The 26,683-nt window shown below is 30.8% G+C and overlaps 3 protein-coding genes across 3 annotated transcripts; 1 reads left to right on the forward strand and 2 right to left on the reverse strand.

The window, feature by feature from the left end:
• Positions 1-9,429: 9,429 nt before the first annotated feature.
• LOC140434998 (peptidyl-prolyl cis-trans isomerase H) lies at positions 9,430-10,410 on the reverse strand. Its single transcript, XM_072523657.1, has one exon. It carries the CDS (start codon positions 10,307-10,309, stop codon positions 9,755-9,757), a length of 555 nt encoding a protein of 184 aa, XP_072379758.1. The 5' UTR covers positions 10,310-10,410; the 3' UTR covers positions 9,430-9,754.
• A 1,769-nt stretch (positions 10,411-12,179) lies between these two features.
• tsu (40S ribosomal protein S12 homolog tsunagi) lies at positions 12,180-12,882 on the forward strand. The gene has a single exon (XM_072523658.1). It carries the CDS (start codon positions 12,315-12,317, stop codon positions 12,807-12,809), a length of 495 nt encoding a protein of 164 aa, XP_072379759.1. The 5' UTR covers positions 12,180-12,314; the 3' UTR covers positions 12,810-12,882.
• A 9,529-nt stretch (positions 12,883-22,411) lies between these two features.
• On the reverse strand, positions 22,412-26,683 carry LOC140435000 (uncharacterized). Its single transcript, XM_072523659.1, has 3 exons — positions 26,484-26,683; positions 23,561-23,835; positions 22,412-23,006 (listed from the first exon to the last, which is right to left on the reverse strand). The coding sequence occupies exons 2-3, from the start codon at positions 23,826-23,828 to the stop codon at positions 22,825-22,827; spliced, it is 450 nt and encodes a 149-aa protein (XP_072379760.1). The 5' UTR covers positions 23,829-23,835; positions 26,484-26,683; the 3' UTR covers positions 22,412-22,824.

The raw sequence follows: 26,683 nt of genomic DNA on the forward strand, positions 1-26,683 counted from the left end.
TTAGAATAGTTAACGAGAGCTGCCCAAAGACTTTGTTTGCTGTCAATCAATGATATTGAAATGGAGTGATTTCAAGACCGGCGGTAATATCAAGTAAGTTAAAACTACCTATTAACGGCCTATACAAATTCGTGATGTAAATTCGGCTTATTAAAAAAATTGAAATTCTTTTGTAAATACGCTTAAGTTAGTTAAACTTAATACCAAAGAATATAGAGGCATATATTATGTATATGCGTCTATATTCTTTGTTAATACTACAGCGCGTGTGTATCCTAGCGAGAAATTTATTAGTCCATTTTTGTATGTATAAATGTTGGGGTGACATGTTCTAGCTTTTGTTTTAATCAATTCGATTTAATCAAGCGACGCAATCAGTTGGAGAGCGGTCTTGAATCCTTAGTGTTTCAGGTAAGCATTGAGAAATTCATTAGTTACAATATTTGCTTGCAAATTATTACAGAAAATATTTTTCCCCTACATGCAGTATTTTGTTCATTAGAAATGGTTCATAGTTGTATTTTTTATAAAACACTTTAGTTTTTGGGCCAAAACAAAGTAGAATTTACAAAAATAGGTTAGGTCGGTATTAGTGCACAATTTTAGTAGCTAATCTAATAGCTAATCCAATGGGCCGTAATTCCGAATGTGAGTGTTTTTTTTTTCAATTCAACTTTTTGTTCTTTGGTATCAAAAAATATTAAAAAAAGTATTATATTCTTTTAAAAAAATATTACCAAAAACGAACTATCAAATTCCGCCCATACTTTTTTTTTCTGTAAAAGCAAAAAAAATCTCGAATTTGTTCCCAAATAAATTTTTTTTTTTTGTTGCTTAAGTTAAAATATATAGTCTGACACTTTATTAATTACAAAAAAAACATTAAAATAATTTTATTTTATTCTGGGCGGTATTAGATTTTGTTATATTTCGCATGTGCTCTAATTTCGGCCTAACCCAAATTTAGCCTGACATGGTGTCTACAAAAAAAGACCCAATTATTCATATTTGACATTTTTCCTAAAGCTTTTTAGTTCCTGATAAAAAAAATATTCACATATGAAAAGAGGCATGTCTACCTATAAAGCAAGCAAAATGTATGGTATACCAAAAAGTACATTGGAAGATGTAAATGCAAAATAGTTCATGATTTCTGAACCTATTTTGAAAATCAATCTCCCATAAATGCTGCTGAACCCTATTTTGTCACTCCTCCAAAATTTCCAACGACATTTAAAAATGCATTTTATTTTCCCAGAAAAATAGCTCAAACGTCCAAAAGAAAGGCTTAAAAAAATTAACACCTGTAGTAATGATTGTTGATGATTTCATGTAGTAGGAGAAGAGAGTGAAAGTTGAAAAAAATTAAAAGAAAGCAAGGAAAAACAAAAGCTTGAAGAAAATGAAAAAAAGCACCTAACATCACGAAGAAAAATGCAAAATCTGATGGCAAGAAAACAGAAAAAATTAAAATTTCGAAAGCTGTCAAATTAAACCTAAACATTGAGAATTAAGAAAAACAAAGAGGAGATATAGATGGAGCAAATGAAAAAGATAATGAAATTTTAAACAAAAATGTTGGTTCTGACAAAAAAACAGGTAAAAGAACTAGAAAGTCGAAAGCTAACAATTCTATGGATTTAGAGATGGGCGACTACGAGCTATGTCACTACGTCATTGTAGTTTACGAGGATAAATATTTTCCAGGAATAGTAGAAGAAATAACAGAAGATTAATTCAAAATCAAAGCTATGGAAAAAATACGATATCATTGGAGATGGCCAGAGACAGATTATATTATTTGGTATGATCCAGAGGAAATTGTTTGTTTAATTGCAGCACCCCCTCAGTACTTTAATAAAAGGAGTCTTTTTTCTGTACATGTAATAAATAATTTGTAGGCCTTTCATAGCTTAAGAGCGTAGGCGCAAAATTTCGGGCCAATGCTTTTTAAACGCATTCATTTTTTTCGAATCCTGAGAAAACTAATAAGTATTTTTGAAAAATTTAAACGCAGAATGAAAGATTACATTATTACTGTGGGCCGAAAGTCCCTGAAAACTTCTATAATGTTTATTTTAATAAGTTACAGGGGTGAAAAAACAGAAAATTTAGTGTAATTTTTAATTTCAAGTATCTCATTCAAAAAAACTTTTTTATTCTAAGGGACTTTCGGCCCTCAGTAATAATGCAATCTTTCATTCTGCATTTAAATTTTTCAAAAATATTTATTAGTTTTCTCAGGATTCGAAAAAAATGAATGCATTTAAAAAGCATTGGCCCGAAATTTTGCGCCTACGCTCTTAATGGTCTCATGCAATAAATGAAAAAAAAATACTCTTGCTAAGTAATTTATGAAAGTATTTTTTGTTGTTTTTTTTTAGGTTCAAAATGTATTACTTATGTATCTTTTTATTTTATTGAGTTTTTCTATGCCTCTTCAACATAAAAATTATGTTTTTATGCTTGTGTATTTTTTATACCTACTTTGAAAATATTAAAATATATATTTATTAAAAATTGTGTGTACAGTTAAAACAAAAAAAAATTAATCCTTTTGATGTAAAGGCCGGAATTAAAGTTTTTTGCATTTTGGTGAAAACAATTTTGGCAAATAAAAAACAAATTTTTTATTTTTTTATCAATTATTTTGATAAAGAAAACATCAAGCTATCAAATATACTTTAAAACCATTTTTCTATTATTTCGTTTCCTTAATATTTACGTCTAAAGTCAAATATTCCATAACTGTGCCATTATTAGGTCTGTTTACCTTATTGGGAACCTTAATAAAAAAATAAAAAGACAATTTAATTAAATAAGGAAGCGAATGTAACTAATGTCAATTAATAATTTTTATGTTGTATATTGTATTAGGTTTGTTAATCATTTTTTGGATAAAATAAAGCGATTTGTATCTTGTCGTAGACTACAAGCCCATGGGACATTTTTAAGGGGTCATTTGATCCAGTATAAGTCACATATAGATCAATACAAGAATATGTAATAACAACTTTAGAAACTATACCGTCAATTTTTATCGGTACAGGTTGAGTATTCTGGTGAGGTGGGGGGGGGGGGGGGTGTGGTATTTTGGTCAAACATTTTTGTACGGCATTTATAAACTTAGGTAGGTAGTACAAAAATAATGCCCTACGACCTAATACCGTACAAAAAGATTGGTACCAGGAGTAGAACTTTTTTTTTATTTTTACGGCATTCATAGTTTCACATCGTTATTTAGATTACTTTTTTCGCAATGCCGTACATATCGGCTAGCACAGGGGTGAGAAATCTAGAGCGCAATCCTTGATTTTTACCACAATTAAAAGGTTGAAGTCATTGAAAAATGTACGGCGTCAATTCCAAATGATTACTTGATGCGTAAAAGAATTTTTGGCAACTATGCTGTCTGAAAGTTATCGTTCTTGCAAATGTTATAAGTTTATAACAGTTATCTGTATTTTGGAATAGAATTGTTGTTTTTTCAGTAAGATAATTATTTCTTTTACGGTAGTCAATTTTTTGACAAAATATAACTGAAAACTATCAAACTAATTCATAGCAGATTATAATAAATGGTACAAATTAATAATTTGAAAAAAAGAAAAAACAAATCTTTGAAAATTGTACATATTATTTTTAAAATACTGTTATGTTATATTTTAAATAGTGTGGCTATTATTATTAATTTCAAATAGAAAAATGAAAAAAAAAACAATGCCGCACATGTTTTACTGATGGATTTTGCAAAGCTGATAGTTCATTTAAATGTTACATTTTTTAGGGTTTAGCATGTATTTCGTAGGGGACGCAATTTTATTTTTATGAAATATTGGGAAGGTAAGTATAATCTTAAGTTCAAGTATGTGGGGTCGCCCCCTTGTCCCCCGACCGCCATCTTGGAAAAAGAGGTGCAAATGGTTTTCGCACTGTATCGTAAACTAGCGGACCTACAGAAAATTACGTAAAATATTATTGTAGCAAATTATTATTTTTTTTTGGCCTTAGCTTCAAGACCTATTTAGATAGACAATTGGTTGAATACGTAAAAACAATTAACTCCTACACTTCCTTTAAATTAATTTCTGACAATTTCTCAACCGTTCGTTCATTAACTCAATTTCCTAACCTTCCCATTGAAAACACTATTGGGTGACTATAAAAAAGGATTGAACAGGAACACACGCTTCACGCTAAGATGCCCTTCATAGCTACTTTTTTTGTTTACACAAACAATACAGGCAACGGTTAAAGGTAAATGACATAAAAGGAAAGACAATGGGAAATACAACAACTAATGTTCTACCATTTCGGATTCACACAGCACTGAAAAAGGTAGATTAGATTTTCCGTTTGGTACGTTTGAAAAATTCAAATACAATCGATCTAATATTTGGATTTCGACTACCTTAATAGAGAATAGAAGCAACGTTCTGCGGCAGTATGATTTTTTGTTGGGGATTTTTTGTATGGCTTGAAATAAAAATTTTATGGCTTCTTGATTATACCGACATTGAAACATCCAGTGGTTAAGGTCGTCATAACTGCCATTACATTCACATATATCAGTTTCGGAAAGTTTTATTTTATACAGGTAAGCGTTTACTGTAGCATGTCCAAAACGGCATCTAACATACATAGTATAAATTTTCCGAGAGATTCAGTTTCTATCATTTGCCACTCAATTTCCCAATTAAGTCTAACATGTTTCCTCCTAGCTGAAACTAAATCCCATTTGGGCAACTCTTTGTATTCTATACTCACTAAAGTAGCGTCTTTAGCCAAATGGTCTACTTTTTCATTGCCTGGAATATTAGTGACCTTTAACCCACACAAAGTTAACAATTCTTTTTGGAGAAGTTAGGGTCCTTAGCTTTTCAAGTGCATCTACAATTAGTATGTTGGTATATATGTTTAGAGCAGTGTCTTAATGCGAGGAGGACGGACTGTGAGTCAGATAAAATTATATATCATTCGAAATATCTGTCACTCCAGTGAATAAGTGGTTAAGTCAATTTTGCATAGTTTTCAGGAGATGAGTTACAAGTTTTGACAACATGTCATAAATCGATTTTATACGATAGAATGCTAAAACATTTACAAAAAAATTAGATAGAATACAAATGTATTATTGGTCTCATTCTGTAACTACTAAGTGATTAGCATACTGAGATATGAGACTTAACCATTTATTCACCGTCGACTTACCCAGTTATTCACATCAATATATTAATAAAAATAAGCCAATCTGTGTATTTTATTTCTTGGTTTAATGACAAAACATAAAAAAAGGATATCTCTTTATTTTAAACTTAACAAAAACAGTTTAACAGTTTAAAAAACATTTATTATGAATTATTTGGTGTATCTTCGTCAGGATCCAATTCTTCCAGGTCAGGATCATTGGCGACATCGTTTTTCGTTTTCAGGTTTTGATAAAATGAATGGAATGAAGGATCTATTAAAGGCAATAAAGACAATAAGTATTTTTTCTTTTCTGCTGCTATCGGTACTGATTCGTTGTTAATATTGGGTAAACTAAATAATATAGTTGGACGTCCTCTACGAGCAAAATTTATTGTTTTGAAATGATCTTCTTCTTTTAATGAGCACTTAAATGAAATTTGGCCGCCGCTTTGAGCATATTGAAGCCATTGGACAGGTTTCCACAGAAACCGTTCGCCATCATTATCAATTTTTTTAATAATGTAAGGGCCATGTTTCTTCACAAGTGAATTAAAATCGAAGAAATTCTCTTTCAACATCATAACAATTTCATCAAAGGATTTTTTTGTTTAGCAATTCTGATTAACTGTGCCCAGTCGTTAAGATGATTTATTTTTAAATTAGTTTTTTTCTTGGCCCTTTCAATAACGGAGTGGTCAGTATCACACTCCATATGGGTATGACCACTAACCAAAAATTTGTGGTTGATCTTCAGGTTTGCCTTTTGATTCACAAAATTAAGAAACATTAATGCAACGACGTTATTTTTATTTTGACCGCCACACGTATTGGAATAAAATGTTACTTCTGTTTTTTCAGAAGACAAGTGTGTTAAAAAATGATTAAGGCATGAGGCGATTTCATTAGCTCCCCTGCCAGATATGGTTTCATCCCACAAGTAGCAAGTTGCTTTGTCTGTTACCATTTCATGCACCGTGAGGTTAAAGCTCCACAGCTGCCTCTTGTAGAAAGAAACTGAGGTTGTAAGGTAAGGGGTAGGCAGGCACTGTTGCAAGTCAAATGCATAAACTCCTTTCGATTGATTTTCTTTAGCAATTGCCTTGTCTCGACTTTTCTGCTCATAAGCAAATTGAGCCATGTTATGATGTTCGTCTCTTTCGGCTATTAATTGGGTTTTATATTCTCCTGAGGATAATTTAATTTGTACATTAAAATTGTCACATTTGTGACATGTATCTTGCTTTGGTTTTTTAAAAGCTAAACCTAAATCACGAAAGATTTTAGTGTAAATAGTTAGGCAAACAGAAGATGCTCGTCCTTCCTTATACAAATCAAACATTTTTGAAATAGTCAAATTGGATGGTAAAAATTTCTTATTAGTTCGATCTCGTAATTGGGGAATGACAAAATATGGGACTTGACATCCTGCAAATCTTTTAAGCTCCATTTACTTTTAGGCGAGGCTAAACCTCGTTGGTCTTTTTGTATTATACCACTTGCAGAATTGGTCTTTTTTTCTATTACTAATTGGACAAAACCTTTTGTTTCGCCCAATATTTTTTGGAAACAATCTCGGCATACTTTTACTTTTTGTTTATCAATTATTAAATGGTACGAGCAACTGCATGACCTGTCTTTTTTTGGATTAATAATATTTTTTTTAGTCTTTTTATCATTTATTTCTATTAAAGAACCAACGTAACTGGCCCTCTTGTTTCTACTTCCTAAATTCCAATAGTTTTCGAAGCAAATTTTTTTATCATTTTCTGTTATCCTGGCATTGCATTTCATTCTACATGATTTTAAAGCCATTGTTCGTTCAGAAATTATTTTTCCTTTTTCGGTTATATATGATTTTCCTAAATTTCTCAATTTTTTGCATTCGGCTCTCTGACGTCTGGATCTCCCTCTTTTAATATCTTTTTTATTATTATTAGTTCTTACCTCAACAACTTTAGTGTTACATGAATTACTTCCATTGTTGTCTTCTTGGCACATATTTGTTTTTTTCGTCCGCTTAGTGTTGGAGTTTCCTTCATCTGACGAGCTTGAATATCCAGGCTGTGGTAAATAAATCGGATCAGCAATGCTATCATCTGAACTGAAATCTTCCAGCACGTCAACTGCAACGATATTACTAGCTGATGATGTATTTGCGAAATCCACATCTGAAACAAAGAACTGTTCCAGAAAGGTTTTGCACAAATCTAAGTAAGTAACCTTTCATTAAATCGCTATCATTATTGTCCTTTAGTTTGTTGTCTTCTTGGCACATATTTGTTTTTTTCGTCCGCTTAATGTTGGAGTTTCCTTCATCTGACGAGCTTGAATATCCAGGCTGTGGTAAATAAACCGGATCAGCAATGCTATCATCAAAACTGAAATGTTCCAGCACGCCAACTGCAACGATATTACTAGCTGATGATGTATTTGCGACATCCACATCTGAAACAAAGAACTGTTCTAGAAAGGTTTTGCATAAATCTAAGTAAGTACCTTACCTTTCATTAAATCGCTATCATTATTGTCCTTGAGTTTGTTGTCTTCTTGGCACATATTTGTTTTTTTCGTCCGCTTAATGTTGGAGTTTCCTTCATCTGACGAGCTTGAATATCCAGGCTGTGGTAAATAAATCGGATCAGCAATGCTATCATCTGAACTGAAATCTTCCAGCACGCCAACTGCAACGATATTATTAGCTGATGATGTATTTGCGACATCCACATCTGAAACAAAGAACTGTTCTAGAAAGGTTTTGCACAAATCTAAGTAAGTACCTTACCTTTCATTAAATCGCTATCATTATTGTCCTTTAGTTTGTTTGCATCAAAAGCAGGCAGCACAATCTTTTTAGACAAAGCTTTTTCTTTTAATTCTCTCAAAAATATTGACCGGGAATGCATATTTTAAACAGAATGCAGAAATAGTACGAAGAAATTATCCTCAATAATAATATCGTTATATGCGCGTGTACTTCCCAGAATAATGTTAATTAATAATTCAATAAATGTACATACTACGCTATCTAACGACTAGTGTATAACTACGAACTACGCTGTAGCTCATCCAAAGGTATCTGCTTTGGATCGTAAATTAGCCAGAAAATGTCGTGATATAATAACTTATATTATAGTTAACCAGTTGTGCACACTGGTCCAAAAAAGGTCAACTCGACTTAACCTGTTAAGCACAGAAAACGATTATTGGTCATAACTGGGCAGGTTAATTTAACCATTTATTTCCTAAGACATTATTTTATATGTTATTAGGTAAGTCGAGTTAATCTAAATAGTACATAAATTTTAAAGATGGCCAAAAATACACATACGTATAACTTTGGCTAGAGTCAGCTTACAACTTAACTACTTGTTCACAACATCGGAGTTCACATTCTTTCCTCATTTGTGCACTTAACCCATTTTGGAAAAAATTCGACTTAACCACTTATTCACTGGAGTGACAGATATAATGTGCTATTAATTATCCAATCCAATGCCTTGTCAATGGCTACCAATTCAGCTGTGAATATTGAGCAATCTGATTTTAATTTGTACCGAAAATTGTCAAGGTACAGGCTCAAAATCGCCTGCAGCCAACACCAGCAGGCACTTTTGAGCCATCGGTATAAATTTTACAAAAATGGTTAGTCTTCCAGCTTGTTCTGTACTACTGAATCTTTGTGAACAATTGAAATAGATGAAGAAATTACTACAGCAGGTTTATATTCATATAGTATGTCATAATTGGAGCCAAAGAATGAAATCCCTTCTCCATTGAATGAATATTGTGATAAATTGGGAAAAGCAATAGCTAGAGTTGGAGAGTTTTTATTTGCTCACCATTTGTTTGCTAGATTTTCAACAGAGAGACAAGATATTTTTTGTAATAGGCTGTTTTGATTATTAAACTGGCATTTAAGAATACATTTTTCTGCCAAAAATAGATGTCTTAAATGTAAAGGTGGCTTGTTACATTCTGACAAAAGGGCTGGTGTGGGAGTAGATTTGAAAGCTCCTAGGACTAACCTTAAAGCTTTGTATTGTATTTGATCCAATTTAATCAAACGAGATTTTGTCACTGATCCATAGAAAAAGCTTCCATGGTCCAACATTGGTCTGATATATGCTCTGTAAAATAATAAGTTTATTTTCGGATCTGCTCCCCAATTGTATCGATTAATGGCCTTAAAGATGTTAAGGCTTTTTTCACATTTGGTAATGCAATTATTAATATGCTCGCTCCAGGTTAATTTCATATATTACATAATTAAACATCTGTGTAATATTTAAATACATATTTTTAAAAATTACCAAAACTACTTATTCACAAACTTCATTTTCCGTCCTACAATTATTATTGAACATGATATCTCAGAATAATTCTTACCTGTATTTTACACCACCCAAAAGATTTAAAATAAAAAAAAACAAAACACCGGACATTAACGAGAATGAGAAATAAAAAAAAACAGTTTTTTGTCTGATAACTTAAAAATAAATGATTCATTAAATATTTATATAAATCTAACTGTCTTAGCTTAATTAGGATACTAAATTTATTAAATTCACATTTGTCCACACTGTACAATAGTAACTGGTATTTTTGGTTTATTGTTAGGCCCTGTAGGTACATTTTCAATTTTTCTCATAACTAAAAGTCCATCAATAACTCTTCCAAAAACAACATGTTTTCCATCTAGAAAATTACATTTTGCACAAGTTATAAAAAACTGACAACCATTTGTGTCTTTTCCACTATTTGCCATCGATAAAAGTCCAGGTGTATCATGTTTTAAACTAAAGTTTTCATCAACAAATGTACTTCCTCCATAGATACTCATCACACCGGTTCCATCACCATTCACAAAATCACCTCCTTGTATCATAAAATCTTTAATAACACGGTGAAAGCTAGCTCCTTTATAACCAAGAGGCACTGCATCTTTTCTAAATTCTCCTGTACAAAACTGTCTAAAATTTTCACTGGTTTTAGGAACTACATCGGCAAAAAGTTCAAATATCATCCTACCGATTTCTGTAGTTCCTACTGATACATCAAAGAATACTACAGGATTAGCTGGATGCCTTAGTTGGGCCTGAATTTGATTCCAATTAGGCATAATTTCAAATGAAAATGAAAAAATTTGTCAACTAAACACTAAACTACAAAATTAGTTGATTGATAAACGATAACAAAAATAAATTTAGGTTAGGTTAAAGTAAATAACATTGAGTCTGTGACAGTATAAGGATACAGTCAGTGAGTCAGAGATCACAAACAATGGACAGTGGAAGTGTGACGTCACAACTGTCAATTACTTTCCAAACAAAAGTTGAAATGTCCAATCTCAAGACTTTTTAATTTCTATAAAGTTAACATTTTGCTTCCTCTGCTGCTTTTTCTTTTAAGTATAGTGTTTTTACGATAATACCATCATAATTCAGTGTTCTATTTCTATGAAATATAGTTTAAAAGTTTAAATTAAAGACATTCTAACCTTACTTTATAGATACATGCATTTTATTGCTATTTTTATAAAACAACATGCTTTATTATTTACACAACCTTGTAGAATTGTTGTAGTAACTATTAGAATACTTAGATATTGCAAAAAGCGGAAAGATTCTGTAAAAAAAATGAAAAAATAACGAAAAATACAAATTATCCACACTAAACATGGTTTGTTTGGAAAGTGAAACTGACAGATGTCAATAAAATCTACGTCATCACTTCCACGGTCCATTATTATTTGTTTTCTGTTGAACCGTGGACCCCTTAATCATCATGATTAAAGGGGTCTTGGTTTAAACAAGTTCCTTTATTTTTAGTATTTTAGTACCCATTTACGTATAAACACAGATGTTTATACGTCCATGTTAGTACCAAATGTGTTAGTAGTCAAAGAGTTGGAAATAAAAAAGGTTTTTACGCAGAAATGTACTTGCATTACAACTGAAAAAATAAATTACATTTCAAAGTGAAATTACATAACTCCATTTTTAAAGTAAATACTTATATTGCTTGTGGCCTTTCCCACAAAACAAGAAAGGAGAAAACATCTTTTCATCGGTAAGTATTTGTTGAAATTAATCAGAGTCTCCAGCCGCCATTATGACAGAAATTTTACGTTTTTGCGCACAAATTGGCACATTTCTTGTACAAGAAACTGCAGCGGACACAAATTCTTGTATCGTTTCTGATACAACAGAACTATACGCTTGTGTGACACTATCCATTTTTTTGTTATATCAGAAACGATATAAGAAATGATACAAGAAAATGCATAGTGTCATACGGCCTTAATGTACCTACTATTAGTTAATTAATTATTAAAATTTAGAATCTCGGATAACGGTTCCTAGACTTACAAGTCTACGGACTCGGATTGAGAAATTGGTGACAAGCAACGACAGAACTATAATTTAATTTTTTAGAGATTAATAATTTAGTAAATTTGAAATAATTTAATCTATTCTTCAACTAAAAGTACGAATAAAATAGTGTATATTATGTCTATAGTTGCCGTAATTAAATTAAACCGCGTTAATTTTTCTATGCACTAATAAAATGTCACTGAACAGCACTGGTTCCGTTTACAACATGGCTGATTCTGTCTGCGCAAACGAGATACGCGTACTTATCTTGACAAGCAGAGTGAGCATTCTGTGATTCTGTTTATTATTCTGTGGTCCGGTTTCGACCCCAGTACAGATACCAGCAATTTTTCAATTTCTAATTTAACTAAGCCGCCATCGTTTTTCGGAGGGCATTTGAATATGTTGATTTCGTATACGTAATATACGGCATTTCGTATACATCGTTAACATTAAAACCTGAGCCAGAAAGTTACATGAATGAAAGATGTAGAAAGCCGATTTTCTGTTCTTTCTGATTTGCCAACAAAATTGGAACATACTGTAAAAATGTCAAATGTCAATTATGTCGGACAATTTTTTAGACATAGTACAAAAAACAAAAGATGTTTGACATGACGTCTGACGTCGGGTCGGTAGCGTATCGTTTTATTTTACTTACGATTCGTTCGCAATTCGTAATATTTGTTCGTATCGTAACGTAACTGAAAACTGATTGATAAATTGATTTGAAAACAGGGGTTGAGCACAATGGCTGACGTATTAGATATTAATGATGCCGTTGATATAGATGTAGAAGATGAAGGTGAGCAAAGCGTTTTGAGACTAAAAGACAAAGTTATAAAACGAAAAGGTCGTGGTTTTGGTCCCGGCGAAGGAAGAGAGCATGAAAAAGTAAGAGGTTACGAGTCAATTGACGCTGGAGAACACGGCGATGAACCAGGGCCCCAAAAATCTGTAGAAGGTTGGATATTGTTTGCTACTTCGGTTCATGAAGAAGCTACTGAAGAAGATTTGAGTAAAAAGTTTTCAGACTATGGAGTAATAAAAAACATTAGTATTAATTTAGATCGACGAACGGGATTTTTGAAAGGTTACGCTCTAATTGAATACGGAACATATGAAGAAGCATCTACAGCTAGAGAAGCCTTAAATGGATCTTCTCTACTAGGTCAAACGATTGGAGTAGACTGGTGTTTTGTTAAAGGAGCAAAGAAGTCTAAAAAACGTAGCAAAAGACACTAATACACATGTAAAAACAATCTGTTTCAGATTAATATGTAAGAAATTTTATATTAAAATAATTTAATTTATACAACTTATTTCCGTTTTACTAAATTTTGTAGATAACATCCCTGAATGTTTTTGAGTTATTTGTGTAGTGTTAACTATTTATTTTTTTATGCAGTAACAGAATAAATGCAGTGACCTTTGAAGATATATATGAGAAGATTATTCAGATGTTTAAAAGTGTAGTATAGTATAATTTTAAAAATTAAACATTTTGTCTAATAAAATTTAAATATTTTTTGATAGATAAGCTAATATGTTTATTGTTTGTTGTATCATATGCTGAGCATATATACTACTTTTTAGGGATTGTTAACATCTCTAGTCCTATTATTTCTTTTAGAAAATCTAGGATATTGTGTGCAATGGGTTTTGAAGTTATATTCCTAGAATTTAAGTATGACAGTTTAAGATTTCCATGAGCCTCTTGTAGATCTTTACCTAGCGTGCAAAGATAGTTATTTTGTAGGTATAAAATAGTAGAGTCATAAAGTAAGAGAATATTATTAATTACAATGTTCTTATATTTTTATTAACTCACTACACCAAATGTAAATTAATCTATTATGTATTTTTTACAATCTGGTATATGTTTTGATCTGTTTTGCTTAGCTCTCGCCTAGCATGAAAATTGAATAATGTAAAGTCAACTTTATACACACCTGTGCATTGACCTTTGCTGATGACTCTACCATTTCTTCACCCATAACACGTTTCCTTACTTGCTGGTGTTACGATCAAAGGAAAACTCGTCCATGTTTCTCAAGAATGTCTCTACTCCTCTGCTAAATTTTGTTCTCCTTTCCTTTCACTGCTTTGTACCGTACTTGTTCTGGCTTTCTCCTGATGCAATCTTTCAACTTTTTGAATCACTTAACACAATACTGGATACTTAGACTCAAGAATTTATATCATCTCTCGACTGGGCCTATTACTCATTCCACGATTTTTTTAATGATGCTTGTAACTTCAAACACAAACCGGCCTTTTTCTTTTTTAGTACACTGCACTCAAAACTGGACTTTTCCTTTCGATCGAATAAAACATACTGCCACACTCTCCCCATTCATTCTCCAACTTCCAAATTGTTCTCATACAATTAATTTTTCATCCAATCAAAACCAACTTTCAATCATGTCACATTATTTACCCAAAACTACCTCTCTCCTTAATCTAAACAAATTTTCAAATTTACGTATCTTTTTGTCTTTATGGAGTTCCAAGAAAGAAATAAAATTCCGTAGCCTTATTTTATTTTCTACAAATAATCAAATCCTTATCTATTTTTGAGAATCTTAATACAAAGGTCATGATAAAAAAGATTCTAACAGCGCAACCCGTGGGAATGAGAAGACGGGGTAGACCAAAGCTGAGGTGGATGGACGGGGTAACACAAGATGCCGAGAAGATCGGAGTCGGCAACTGGAAAATGCAAGCGAGGGACAGAATAGAATGGCGTAGAAAGCTTGAGAAGGTCGAGGCCCTCTAAGGGCTGTAGCACCAAGATGATGATGATGAATACAAAGGTAGATTTAAACTATCTACTATGTACCGTACGGGCTAATGAGTTTCCTACCCGCATATCTCGAGAACTTAATGGTTTCTCCTTTGTTTAACTAAAACATATTGTCCGTGGTTTTAATAAACATTTTGACGAACACTTTCTTAAACAATCAACCCTAATTGTTTGCTTGAAATACATTGTTCATGTGGCTGGTAAACAATTCTGAGAAACACTCTCTTAAAACTAGCTATTCTTTTTACAAAATTTGTCATATGCAAGGCGTTAAAAATTTATATGCTCGTGGTTGAGAAACATGAAATGTTTTATTTAAATTTTAAATAGGAATATAACAATATACATATATATATATATATATATATATATATATATATATATATATATATATATATATATATATATATATATATATATATATATATAATAAAATTTATGTGTAGTGGTAACAGTATACATGCAAGGAACACAAAAAATTGTATTAGTAACAGGTTATTCTGTCTGACAAAAAAAACTGAAATGTTTAAGAACTGTATATAATATTTTCAAATGAAACGAAACTGAAACATTATTGTGAAAATGCATATATAAAAGATTATACAAAAATTTATGGTAATATTAAAATCTATATATTGTGTTTTTTTCTCTCGCAGATATCACAATATATAGTAACTTTAGTTACCTTTCTATCAGTGTCTTTACTATTCATTGTTTCTCTCTTTTGCTAGCATTCCTTACAATTTCTCAGTTTGGTTTGGTTTGGTCAGTAGTTTTGTCATAGAAAAAGACTGCAAAGCTGTTTGTTCTGCTGATTCTGACTTATTGGCAAGTTGAAATGCGACCTTGGCAACATTTTATTAAAGGCCGCTTAGCATTTGAGTTTATCTTATTGTAAATTATGCCGGTGTTAGGGTGTTCACTAAAGCTGCGCAAAAAATTAATGCAAAAGCAACTTTTTTATACAACTTCAGTGGCTTTAAAATATATTCTTGTTTTCTATTTTTTCAGCCTATTTTATGAAAAGCAGTGTTGTGCCCCCCTTTACTTGTTATCATTAAAACAGTCTGCTTATCTTGCCACTTAATAAGTTTTATTCCTTTTTTTTGCACATACCTACCACTTCCATTAGATTTAATTTTGTTTGCAATAAAAGTTGTAAGGAGGCCTTTATGGTTGCTTCTCAAAGTCCCACAGTAAAAAGTTTTTCTTTCTTATAGAGTGTAACCATTTCTACAAACTTTATACAGCTTTACACCATTTAGACACTTATTTTTAATGTATTGACGCATCCCCAAGCCTCCTCTCCAAGGAACCATACTTTCTTCAATAACGATGGACCTCCCTGGTTTCATTCTTTCTTGAAATTTCTTGTTCTGAAGCTATTTTCTTGTGGCATTTTAAATTAATTACTATTTAAATGGGAATAAGCCACAATTAAAGGTTAAAATACGTTTATTGACGTTTCAATTTCCACTTCGGAAATCGTTCTCAAAATACAAACAGTAAATTAAACAAATTTTGTTTTTTGTTACTTAGTGAAAAATTCTGCTAATAATTTAATTTTATCTGACTCATCTATATTGACAATTCAGACATACCTTATACATTTTAAAGTAGACTTTAAAATGATATTGCCAATATTGTTGAGTTGCGTTCCTGGGACGACTTTACTTATAAGATAGTTCATTCGATTACATGAAATCAACTTTAACTTGAGAATATCCGTCAGAAAAAATCATAACATGTAATTCGTCTTTAAAAAGACAAATACATGCCATGATGACAGTAAAATTCTCCTGTTAGTGATTCCATAGTAAATTATGAGGGAAAAACCAGGAAAAAACCTCATAATACTATCCCGACATGGTAAGTATTTGATCGTGCATTTAGTTTACCTTCAATAAACACCAAATTCCGATTTTATATGTTTGTTATTTAAAAAAAGTCGTCTACTTTAAAATGTATAAGGTATGTCTGAATTGTCAATATAGATGAGTCAGATAAAATTAAATTATTAGAAGAATTTTTCACTAAGTAACAAAAAACAAAATTTGTTTAATTTACTAATGTTTGTATTTTGAGAACGATTTCCGAAGTGGAAATTGAAACGTCAATAAACGTATTTTAACCTTTAATTGTGGCTTATTCCCATTTAAATAGTAATTAATTGAAATTTCTTGTTTAAAATATCTAATAAAGGTCGAATTCGATACAGTTTATCTGTAGTATTCTGCAAACCATCGTTATCACTAAAATGCAGATAGTTTAAGATCAATAAAAATCTTTCCCTTGTCATAATGCTACTTTTAAAGCTATTATGGTAAAGAGGATTTTTAGATCAGTATTGTTGTAAAGTAGGAACATTTGTTCCTGTAGAAATGATAATTGCTAAACAGCTCTTCATTTCTTGTAGATTTACAGGCGTCCAACATCTTTGTCTAAGGTTTTATTTGATACTTATTTGTTGGGAGGCGTATATGTTGGTTTCTGTAACTAAGGGCAAAATTGCTTTGCTCACTTACTTGCATTCTCAAGATACTCACTGTCACTCTCAGAACTGATTTTATATTCATTGTCTCAATCTGAACTAGTTAAAGACTCAGAAGGAGCATTATTTGAACATTGTACTTGCCTATGTAGCTATGTATTAAGCAGGTAAGTATCAAATTAAAAAATATTTTAGATGAAATATTGGACAAGCATTTTTTGAGTTCACTAAGATGAACGATATTTTGTTTTTATAAAATGTTTTGAATTCAAAAAGCTACCTTTAGATGTTCCGGGCTCTTTGTTCGGATCACCTCATAAAATATACCTACTGACTTAACAAAATGCAAATATTATTTGTGTAAAAATAAGAAAATTATCAAAATATATCTTAAAACGAAACAAGATTATTAATTAATATAACTACATATATATTCACAAGAAAACATAAGTTTTGTTAAATCGGTTTTGAGAAGGTTGGCTATTGCATACAAGCTAGAAGGTTCTTTTTTCAGATGATGTAGAAATATTTTTATAAACTCTCAATTTGTGTTAAATAAAGTTGTAAAAATCACGCTGCACATGAAGTGTTGGGTGAGGTACCCAAAAGGCAGAGAAAAAACTGGTTTGATGAGGAATGCAAACGAATAACTAAAGAGAAGAATAACGCGTATCTAAAAATGATGGAGGAAAAAAATGAGGAAAAACAAAATCAATTTGGAGAAATGGAAAAATTAAAATAGAGAACACGAACACAGAAAATTTTATAAACAGACTAACACAAAAAAAAAGTTTTCAAGGGAACCAAGTCAAGGCTCATAATGGAATCCTTTTGAACGACAAAGTAGAAGTACTGAAAAGGTGGCAATAACTCTTTAGTACGCTACTTAATGGAGAAAGTAGATCTGAAGCTAGAGATGATATAGAACTAGAACAGGAGGAAACAGCTACCAATTTTGGAAGAAATGAATAAAGCAATTCAGTCTCTAGCCAGAAACAAGTCACGCAGAGCAGATAACTTACCCGCAGAAATATTTAAATGTGGCGGTAAAACATTTGTAACCTTCTTTTACAATCTATTAATGCAGGTATGACAAAAGCGCGCTTTTCCGGAAAAAACGACGGAGTACGACATAGTCAGTGCGAGTACAAGGGGATCTTTCAAATGCATAAAATGTTTATCGAAAAATTTCCGGAATCTAAAGTGACATACAGTTTTTATTTGAAGTATTTTCATGAAAATTTTACATACTCTTTTGGACGTCCTCAAGTTGATGTATGTTCTGCTTGTGAAGAACTTTGCCAGAAAATTAGAAGTACCACTGTCAACGACATTGCAAAACGAGTTGCTGTTGCAGAACTATTCACAAAAACAGGGCTAAGAAATTTTATAAAAAACTAGAGCAGATTAAAAAACTTTCTTCAGAGACGGACGAGATACTAGGAATCTCCATGGATTATATGCAAAATTTGTCGATACCTGTACAGGAAATTTTTTATTATCGGCAGTTATGGGTTTTTGAATTCAGTATATACAACTTAAAAACAGAAGCTAATTTTTTTTCCTATCACGAGGGCGAGGCCCACAAAGGACCCAATGAAGTGTGCACCTTCCTGAAAAATTATTTTGCAAATGAGGTTTCTGAAAATGTAAAAGAGGTCCATATATTTTCAGATGGTTGTGCAGGCCAAAATAAGAACCACACGGTAATAAGATTCCTTATAGCTCTTACTTCGTCAGGAAAATTCAATCACATTTTCCATTATTTTCCAATCAGAGGCCACTCATTCCTCCCGTGCGATAGAGACTTCGGGGTAGCAAAAAGACTCATTCGCAAGCAGGACCGAATTTATTTTTCTTCCTGAAGAATATTACGAATTGATAAAAAAATCCCCAAGAAAATCTTTTTCTATAGAACTGGTAAAAAATTAAACAATTTTGGAATTAAAAAAATGGTGGCCCATGCATTATAAGAAAACAGCACTCTCCATTGACTCGTATGGGAAAATCGTATATGACAACAAAAAACCGGGAATTGTTAAAGTACGTTCATTTATCGATGGGCTCGTTTCATGAATTTTCCTTAGGAAAACCAGCTGGAGTTTGTCCTAGTTTGCCAACAGAGTCTGCTTACACAGAAAAAATCCCTATTAATTCGAAAAAAATGGACAACATCAAGAAACTTGTACAATATGTGCCAGAAGACAAAATGTTTTTTATAATGAGCTGATTTTATGGCCTACCACTAATAGTGATGAACCACCAGAGGAAGATTACTAAAACTTTCTTAACCTTCAACATGTTTTTTGCCACCTAATAAATTCTTCCTTAATAATATTGGAGTTTTCTATTATTAATCATAAAATCATCAGTGTTTGTTTGGAAAAGGTCACAAATCCAAAAACTAAATTATTTTTTACAGTGTACCTATCTTTTTTATGTTGGATTTGTTAATGGAACTTCGTTATGCATCACATTTTGAGACTTTACTCCGAAAAGAGAAAGATATCTTCATTAATACCAAAATGAAATGTTTTTTTCGTTTCCTGTAAAATTAACATTTTTTGAGTTATGGCCTTTTCAAAATAACCATTTCAATTAGGTTATCGTGAAAGTGTTTCTTTATAGATGAGTAGTTGCCAGCTTCACCTTTACAACCAGATATAAAATGTATATTCCTTGAGCTGACTGATTGACATAGTTGGTTGTTCGGATATCCACCTGTGGCCATTTTTACCTTTCATGTTTACTTCGTTTTTTTACCAATTTTTCACCTATAGTCCCCTTAAGTATTTTGATTATTGAAATAATAATGGCTCTAATTTATGTATTACATGTTTGTCAATATCCAGTTCTTTTACTCCTTTGGGCCAATCTTACATCAGTTTTCTAATTAAATATCATGGATAATAATTTATTTAAGACCATTACAAGAATACCCCTTCAGAAACGAGCTGTTTCTCTAAACACAACCCTAAATGGATGAATTCATATGTCCACTTAAAGTCGCAAAGGAAAGGGGAACTATTTCTAAAAATAAAACAATATTATCTCCAACCTCTTTTATTAATAAAAATTATACTTTCCCCAAGTTTATACTTTACAATAATCGTGTCACTGTAAAATAAAATATTCCTCAATATACTCAATTATAGAAACTTTGCTCCAAAGAGATCTACACTTTGTTAATTAAAATTGTATAAGTTGGCCGGCATACCTTGACACTTGAATTGAACATGAGCAAGTACAAACTCCTAGCACTTAGGATGGGTAGGTAACGTCAGAATATAGTTATTTAACCTCAACACATCGTCCCAATTGTGCATCTTTAAGAACCAAGATACACTGGACAAATTATAACAAACTGTTCTTAAGGATATTACTTTCTTAGCTGTTAGAGCTAAGTCTTAATTGTCTTTTATTTACTGTAACTAAAGACGTCTTACACCAATTTTAAAATTTCTCTATACTAACGTGTGCCCATTCTGAAATCTAAATTTACTTTTAATTGTTATGAAAATCAGGTCATATTTGGTCATTATACTATTTGTACTTTGCAAAAAAGTTATTTTATAAAGAAAGAAAAACTTTTCATAGTGAACTTATATAAAGCTTCTCATGTGAACACACTTTTTATTTAGTTGATACTAGAGTATCAGACGAATGTTATCACTTTTTACATTTTATACAAATATTAGAACACACAATTTTTTCTAATTTCTATTCTATGATTAATATTCTGGTGCTTCTTTCAATGTGTTGATATTATAATAAAATTAATGTAATGTTGCTGAGAGATGAGCAGATATTTAAACATTTTAACAAGTAATTTTCATAAAAAAATATGAGCATATAGTGACCAGTACAGTTATCAATTAAACTAAATGATGTAAGACAGTGGATTTGAATAGCTTCTACATCAGGCTTGTTGTATTCTGCATGTCTCAATTCCATGAATTTTTTATCAATTATTCTATAACCATTCTTTAAATTTTTTATTAACATAGCTTTTTATTTGGAAGCAATTGATAAGTTGGAAATATTATGTATTTCTTCCCATTAAGACATGCTGATCTTTTGAACAATGATACATATGCTAAAACCAAATCAATTGTTACTATTTATGTATAGATTTTTCAAATGTTTGAAACTATAGATTATCTCAAGAAGTAACTGGCAGTAACTATTACATATACAATTGCACAAAGGTGAAGAAAAATGGGCTGAAACATTAAGAATATTTATTAAAAATGTATAACTTCCCTTATTAACATTAGACTCAGGAAATATATCCCCATTGAAACTCTATATTCAAAGATTAGCATGCCTAATTACCTATTACTCATTACCCACAAACAATTTTACTGTCATTGAGAATCTTCAAAGAGACTGACTAAAAACCTGCCTATTCATACAGTTGAAAATATTTCATGTGCAAAGGAAATTGCTTAATTTTTCTTTTTTTCTGTAAAGGTAGAAAAATGTGAACCCTTCATTAGTAGAAGAAAAATCTGAACTACTTAACACAATGTATTTGAAACAATATTTGGTTAAACAATCTCATTTTAGTGATAACTAATTTTTTTACTAAAGGTGGCATTTCTTTAAATGTTATAACAGCTGATAAAGTTTCTATTAATTTATTTTTTTCCATTTTCTTTTACACCAAATGTACTGATACCTTTAATCATATTAATTATGCCGTTCCTGATGGAAAATATTCAACATTGTGAAATATACAGTTTAATTTACCATAGGCAAGAAATTGTTAGTGTTTGGTTTTAGATAAAAGTAGACAAAATTAATACAGAAATTTATGAAACACAATATAATAAAATTAGGAGTAAAAAATGGGAAAACCAAGGCAAATAATAGGAAGGAATTAAAAATGATCCTGGAACAGGTTGATAAAATGCATTGAAAAATCAAGAATGATGAATACAAACTTGTATCCTTATCTAGTAAAAGAAATAATTATTTAATTTAACTTTACTTTTTACAATTTATTGTGAAAAATGTAAAAGAAATTGTTCACCTGTTTTTTTTAATGCTCACATCAAAGAAAAATACTTAAATCATAGAAAGATTGATAAGGTCACTTGTTCGGTAAAGAATCAATCATTTTATTCTTGTCATATTTTGTGTGATTAATGTAATATAATTAAACCTATTATTTTCTTATCCACATTCAACATATCATACATGATACACATCACATCTATCCAATAAACAGTAGTGGTCTCTTGATGACATTTTTTAATAGTACTCAAACTAGCTGATGAAACATAACTTGACAAATTTCATATTTTTGATGATTGACTATGACTACTTTATTCCAAAACCTACCAATTAACAGACTAAATAGCACTGTAGTATTGTAAAAAGAGTTCCATTGCCAATGTATTTGATTCTAATATACTAGTCATCTATAGACAATTTACAAACTGGTTTTCTTTTTGATTAAATACTCACAACTTAGTCAAGGTTATAGAGAATACTATAATTAATTGATTAAATTGTGTAGAATTTATAGATCATTGAAAAATGAACTCAAGACAAACTTAAATCTTTATTTATATAATTTAACGTTTTTATAACCAAAATGTCAGCTTAAGAAACAGAAAAATCAAAACCTTATTTTTTGTACCATTTAAACAATTTCAACATATTAAATGTCTGGTTATTTTCGTAATTCGTAAATATTAATTAAAAATTTCAAATAATTTAGAACAGGCATACATTTCGCTTTTCGATAAAACTGATAAGAACGTCTTTACTATTAGATATAACAAGTAAGTACAATATCACTTTGGAAATTGGACAAATGAGAATTGAGTTTTAGCCTACAGCTTAATATAAAAAGAATATAAGAAACATTAGTTCCAACAAGAAATTAGGAAAACAGACATTCTCAAATGTTTAAATATATAAAATAGGTACAACAAAATAATAAACATGTGGTACTACTTTCTGTAGTCATTTTCTCGGCAATCTCTTTTCAGATGACCTGGTTTGTGACACAAGTAGCATGTTTTTGTGCTCTCAGGGCAATTTCTTGAAATATGCCCTGGTCTTTGACAGTTGTGGCAAGTGTCATTAGAGGACCTGTCCCCACCTGCTTCTGGACAACTGCGAGCAATATGTCCTGTAAAAAAATAACTTGTCAATAAGCATAGATAAATAACTGAGCCAAAAAATAGAACAGGTCATAGAAACATCTCTGCTTGTTAGTAATAATCAGTAGAGGAAAAATAGAACAAGTTCTGCACCACATATAAATATTCTGCATTTTGAGACCCATTATGACATCCACTGCTGAATCAGATAGAAAGCAAGTAAAATACTATGTGTGTTGGAAACAACTGAAACAAGTGTTTCAAGAAATATTAAGAAAAATATCAACTGGGCAGAATTGTAAGCAAAACAGTATGAAATATATACAAAATAACGAAAGTATATGAATGAGTTAAGAAAAGGGGGAATAGGAAGCAACAGAAACATTGCTAAAAATAGAATGGTAAAATTGCAGAACTTGTTACTGATGAGAAGACTAATAAATAGACTAAATAGAGGGAGAAGAGGGATGGAAGGGGCCTGATCATGTTTTCCAAAAATAGAACAAAAAATTAGTTTTAAAACTGGTATCTGTAGCTAGTTCATAATATACTGTAAATATTTATATAAATGCTCATTTATTACCTGGTTTTCTACAATTGTAGCAGGACGGCATATCTGGACTTTGCATACAATCCTTGGCAAAGTGCCCTTCCCCATAGCAACGATAACAACGAGCAGCTTCCTCCTTACAGTCACGTGCATAGTGACCCATTTTGTTGCACTTGTGACATTTGTCACGACTTCTACTGAAAGAGCCTCTTCCAGAATCTCTACCGCCTCCTGGCTGTGAGCACTCCCTAGCAAAATGACCAGGTTGATTGCACTTATAACAAATGCTGCCAGAACTCATTGTTAATCTAAAAACAAATTTACTTATATAATGAACTACTATTTTTAAATATTTTTTTAGGGAAACATTATATTATAAGTTCTTTAATTATTTCTTAAATTTATCAGTAAGTTTTATACTTTTACATTTTTTTGAGTGGCCAAAATTTTATCAAAGTTTTATCTTCAATTGTTAAAATAATTGATTTACAAAATACTTCATAGGATTACAGATAAAATGCAATAATATATTCGGCTAGTAACTGAGACATTTGTATAAGAGAAAATATGAAAAAATTACTTTTTCAGAACATAATATTGCTAAGCAAAGCAAAAAAGTTTATAATGTTGTCAAGACAAAAAATAGTTTAAGTGTTCTAATATTAACCCTGAAGTCATGAAGCACAGTCTCTCAGACTGCCCTTCCCACTAGCTTCATAACTCATGGTGACCTTTCAGCCTTTAATGTGTTTAGTTGTTGAAAAGTCTTTGCCTGTGCAGTATCAGCTATTGTTTTAAAAACCTGGTCTCGCAAAAACTGTGGTCACTACTCACGTCCTACTATTTTATAAGTTTTAGAGGTAAGTTTTTTCATAAGATAAAAAAAAACATGATAGCAAGGAATTATAATGTCTTGAGAAATACAAGAAGGTGGTCGGTCAGTGGTACTTTTTTACACTCTAATAAATGTATCATGAATTAATAGCTACTTTATTATGTACCTATAATTTCAACACTGAAGAAGATAATCTCGTATATCTCAGAGAACTTTCCCATATACACTTGTCAATCAGCTGACATGCCCATAATATGCTCAGGTCAGCTGTTATTCCCTTGCCTAAGACAATGAGGAGGAGACAGAGAACTGACTAGGAGGAGACTAGTGCCTCAGAGTCCAATTTACAACCCAAAACAGAAGCTGCAGGTCATTGTGTAATGCGTGGCTGGAAAAAAAAAATCAAAAAACTAGATTCTCCTGTAGCAAGTGTAAGGAGTCACTGTGGCTTGAACACTTGATTAGTATTTGTGCAAAATGCATATAAAACATAAATCAAGTGGTCTAGTTTTATTTTTTTAAATTATACATTATTGACATCTTTTAAAATAATCATTTTAATTTTTGAATAATAATTCATAAGTTATTTAAAGTGTTTCATCACATATTACTTATAATAAAGATTTTAAATAAAGAAAAAAATAAGTTTGTTCTTTTTTGTCCAAACACAAGGCTAAAACATAAACACAGTTTGAGAGGCAGTGGTCACAACTGGTGTAACTTTTTTCACATCACGACTGCAGGGTTAAAATACTGAATAAAATTTGGTGTATTTAAATCTAAATTATTTTTGATATTTACAAGAATTTTAATTGAATATGATTAAAATCTAAAAGAATCAATGAATCCCATTAAAGGTATTGATAAATAAAGGGAAAATATAAATTTAGTTGTGGTAAATTAATGAACTTGAAGCTATTGACATCTAGTTCTTGAATAGACTAAAATAGTTGAATGTTGTGAACATCTAATGAAATATTGAATAAACGAATAGAACCACTGCAAAACATAATGTAATAAGGGACAAAACTTTATTTGAGTTTTACATAAAACAAATGATTAAAAAAATTGATAACAAAAAAGTCTTATTAGGAATATTTTTATGGGTTTGTCGTCACCAAGTCCCACTGATGTGGAATGACAAAAAGAAGAAATATTGCTGTAAATATCTATCAGTCTACATCAATATTTAACACAATGCACCTCATACCAACAATATGGATTTAGTATTGAATCACAAAACACCTAGGAACTTCAGTTCTGAACCTGATAAGACTTACATTGATCACAACATAAGACAAAACTTAAAAGTTTATAAAAAAACTTTTAAGTTTATAAACTTTAAAGTATTTCTGTATTCGAAACAAAATCATGTACTTAGTTAGCTAAGTAGATGACTTTAAATTTTTTTCCAAAACTGGCAAGGTTTTTTCCCATTTTGCTAATAATTTTCACTCCATTAATGTTTGACTGTTTATTATTTTACTTCTTTTTCCAATGTAGCTACTATTACTTCTAAATTTTGTAATATTAAATCAATATAGCTACCGTTTTATTTATTTAATAATTAAAATGTGCTAATAAAAGCCCAAAAAGTAAGATAATTGTTGGGGAAAATGAACTAAATTTTAGCAAACTGTTTCACAATATGAAATAAAAATATAAAACAATAGAATCCTTATTTATGCGATAACAAGATCACGATTCTCAGAATTCTTTATTTATTAGATACCAAGAATTTAATTTCCAGTGATTATGAATTTAAATCTAGGTGATATCAACGTATGTGGAAAATTGTACTCAAAAGGCATTAGTTTAGATCAATTATTTTGTAAAATAATGCATAAGTCTGTATTATTTCAAATAAATTTTGAAAATTAACATTTTACACTTTCCATAATGTAAGCAACGGATAACTACAAGAATCCTTGAAATGATTTTTTGAAAAGTAGTTTAACTTTCTATTTTCTAATATACTTATTTTAAAACGCATTAAAATATTCCAAACCGACTCCAAATTGTTTATAACTTAACATAAAATGGTTTATTATAGGATTCAAAGAAGTCAGTCCACGTGTTTTAGTAGACCATTTTGCAGTAACAAAGAAAAAGTATTCTTACCTTTTTGTACTTTTTTCAAGTAGTTAAATACGACTGTATGATTATAAATGAGTTAAATAATAAAAAATCACTTGAATTATGCCACATTCGAGTCAAATATGTTATAATAAAAGTAAACACTTTATTAAAAACTCTACAAAATGAAAAACCGGTACTACGCGCATAAATGCCAGATTGACAAGCACTTGATGATAGAGGTC

This window comes from Diabrotica undecimpunctata, chromosome 2 (assembly GCF_040954645.1).
Source record: "Diabrotica undecimpunctata isolate CICGRU chromosome 2, icDiaUnde3, whole genome shotgun sequence".
NCBI lineage: Eukaryota > Metazoa > Arthropoda > Insecta > Coleoptera > Chrysomelidae > Diabrotica > Diabrotica undecimpunctata.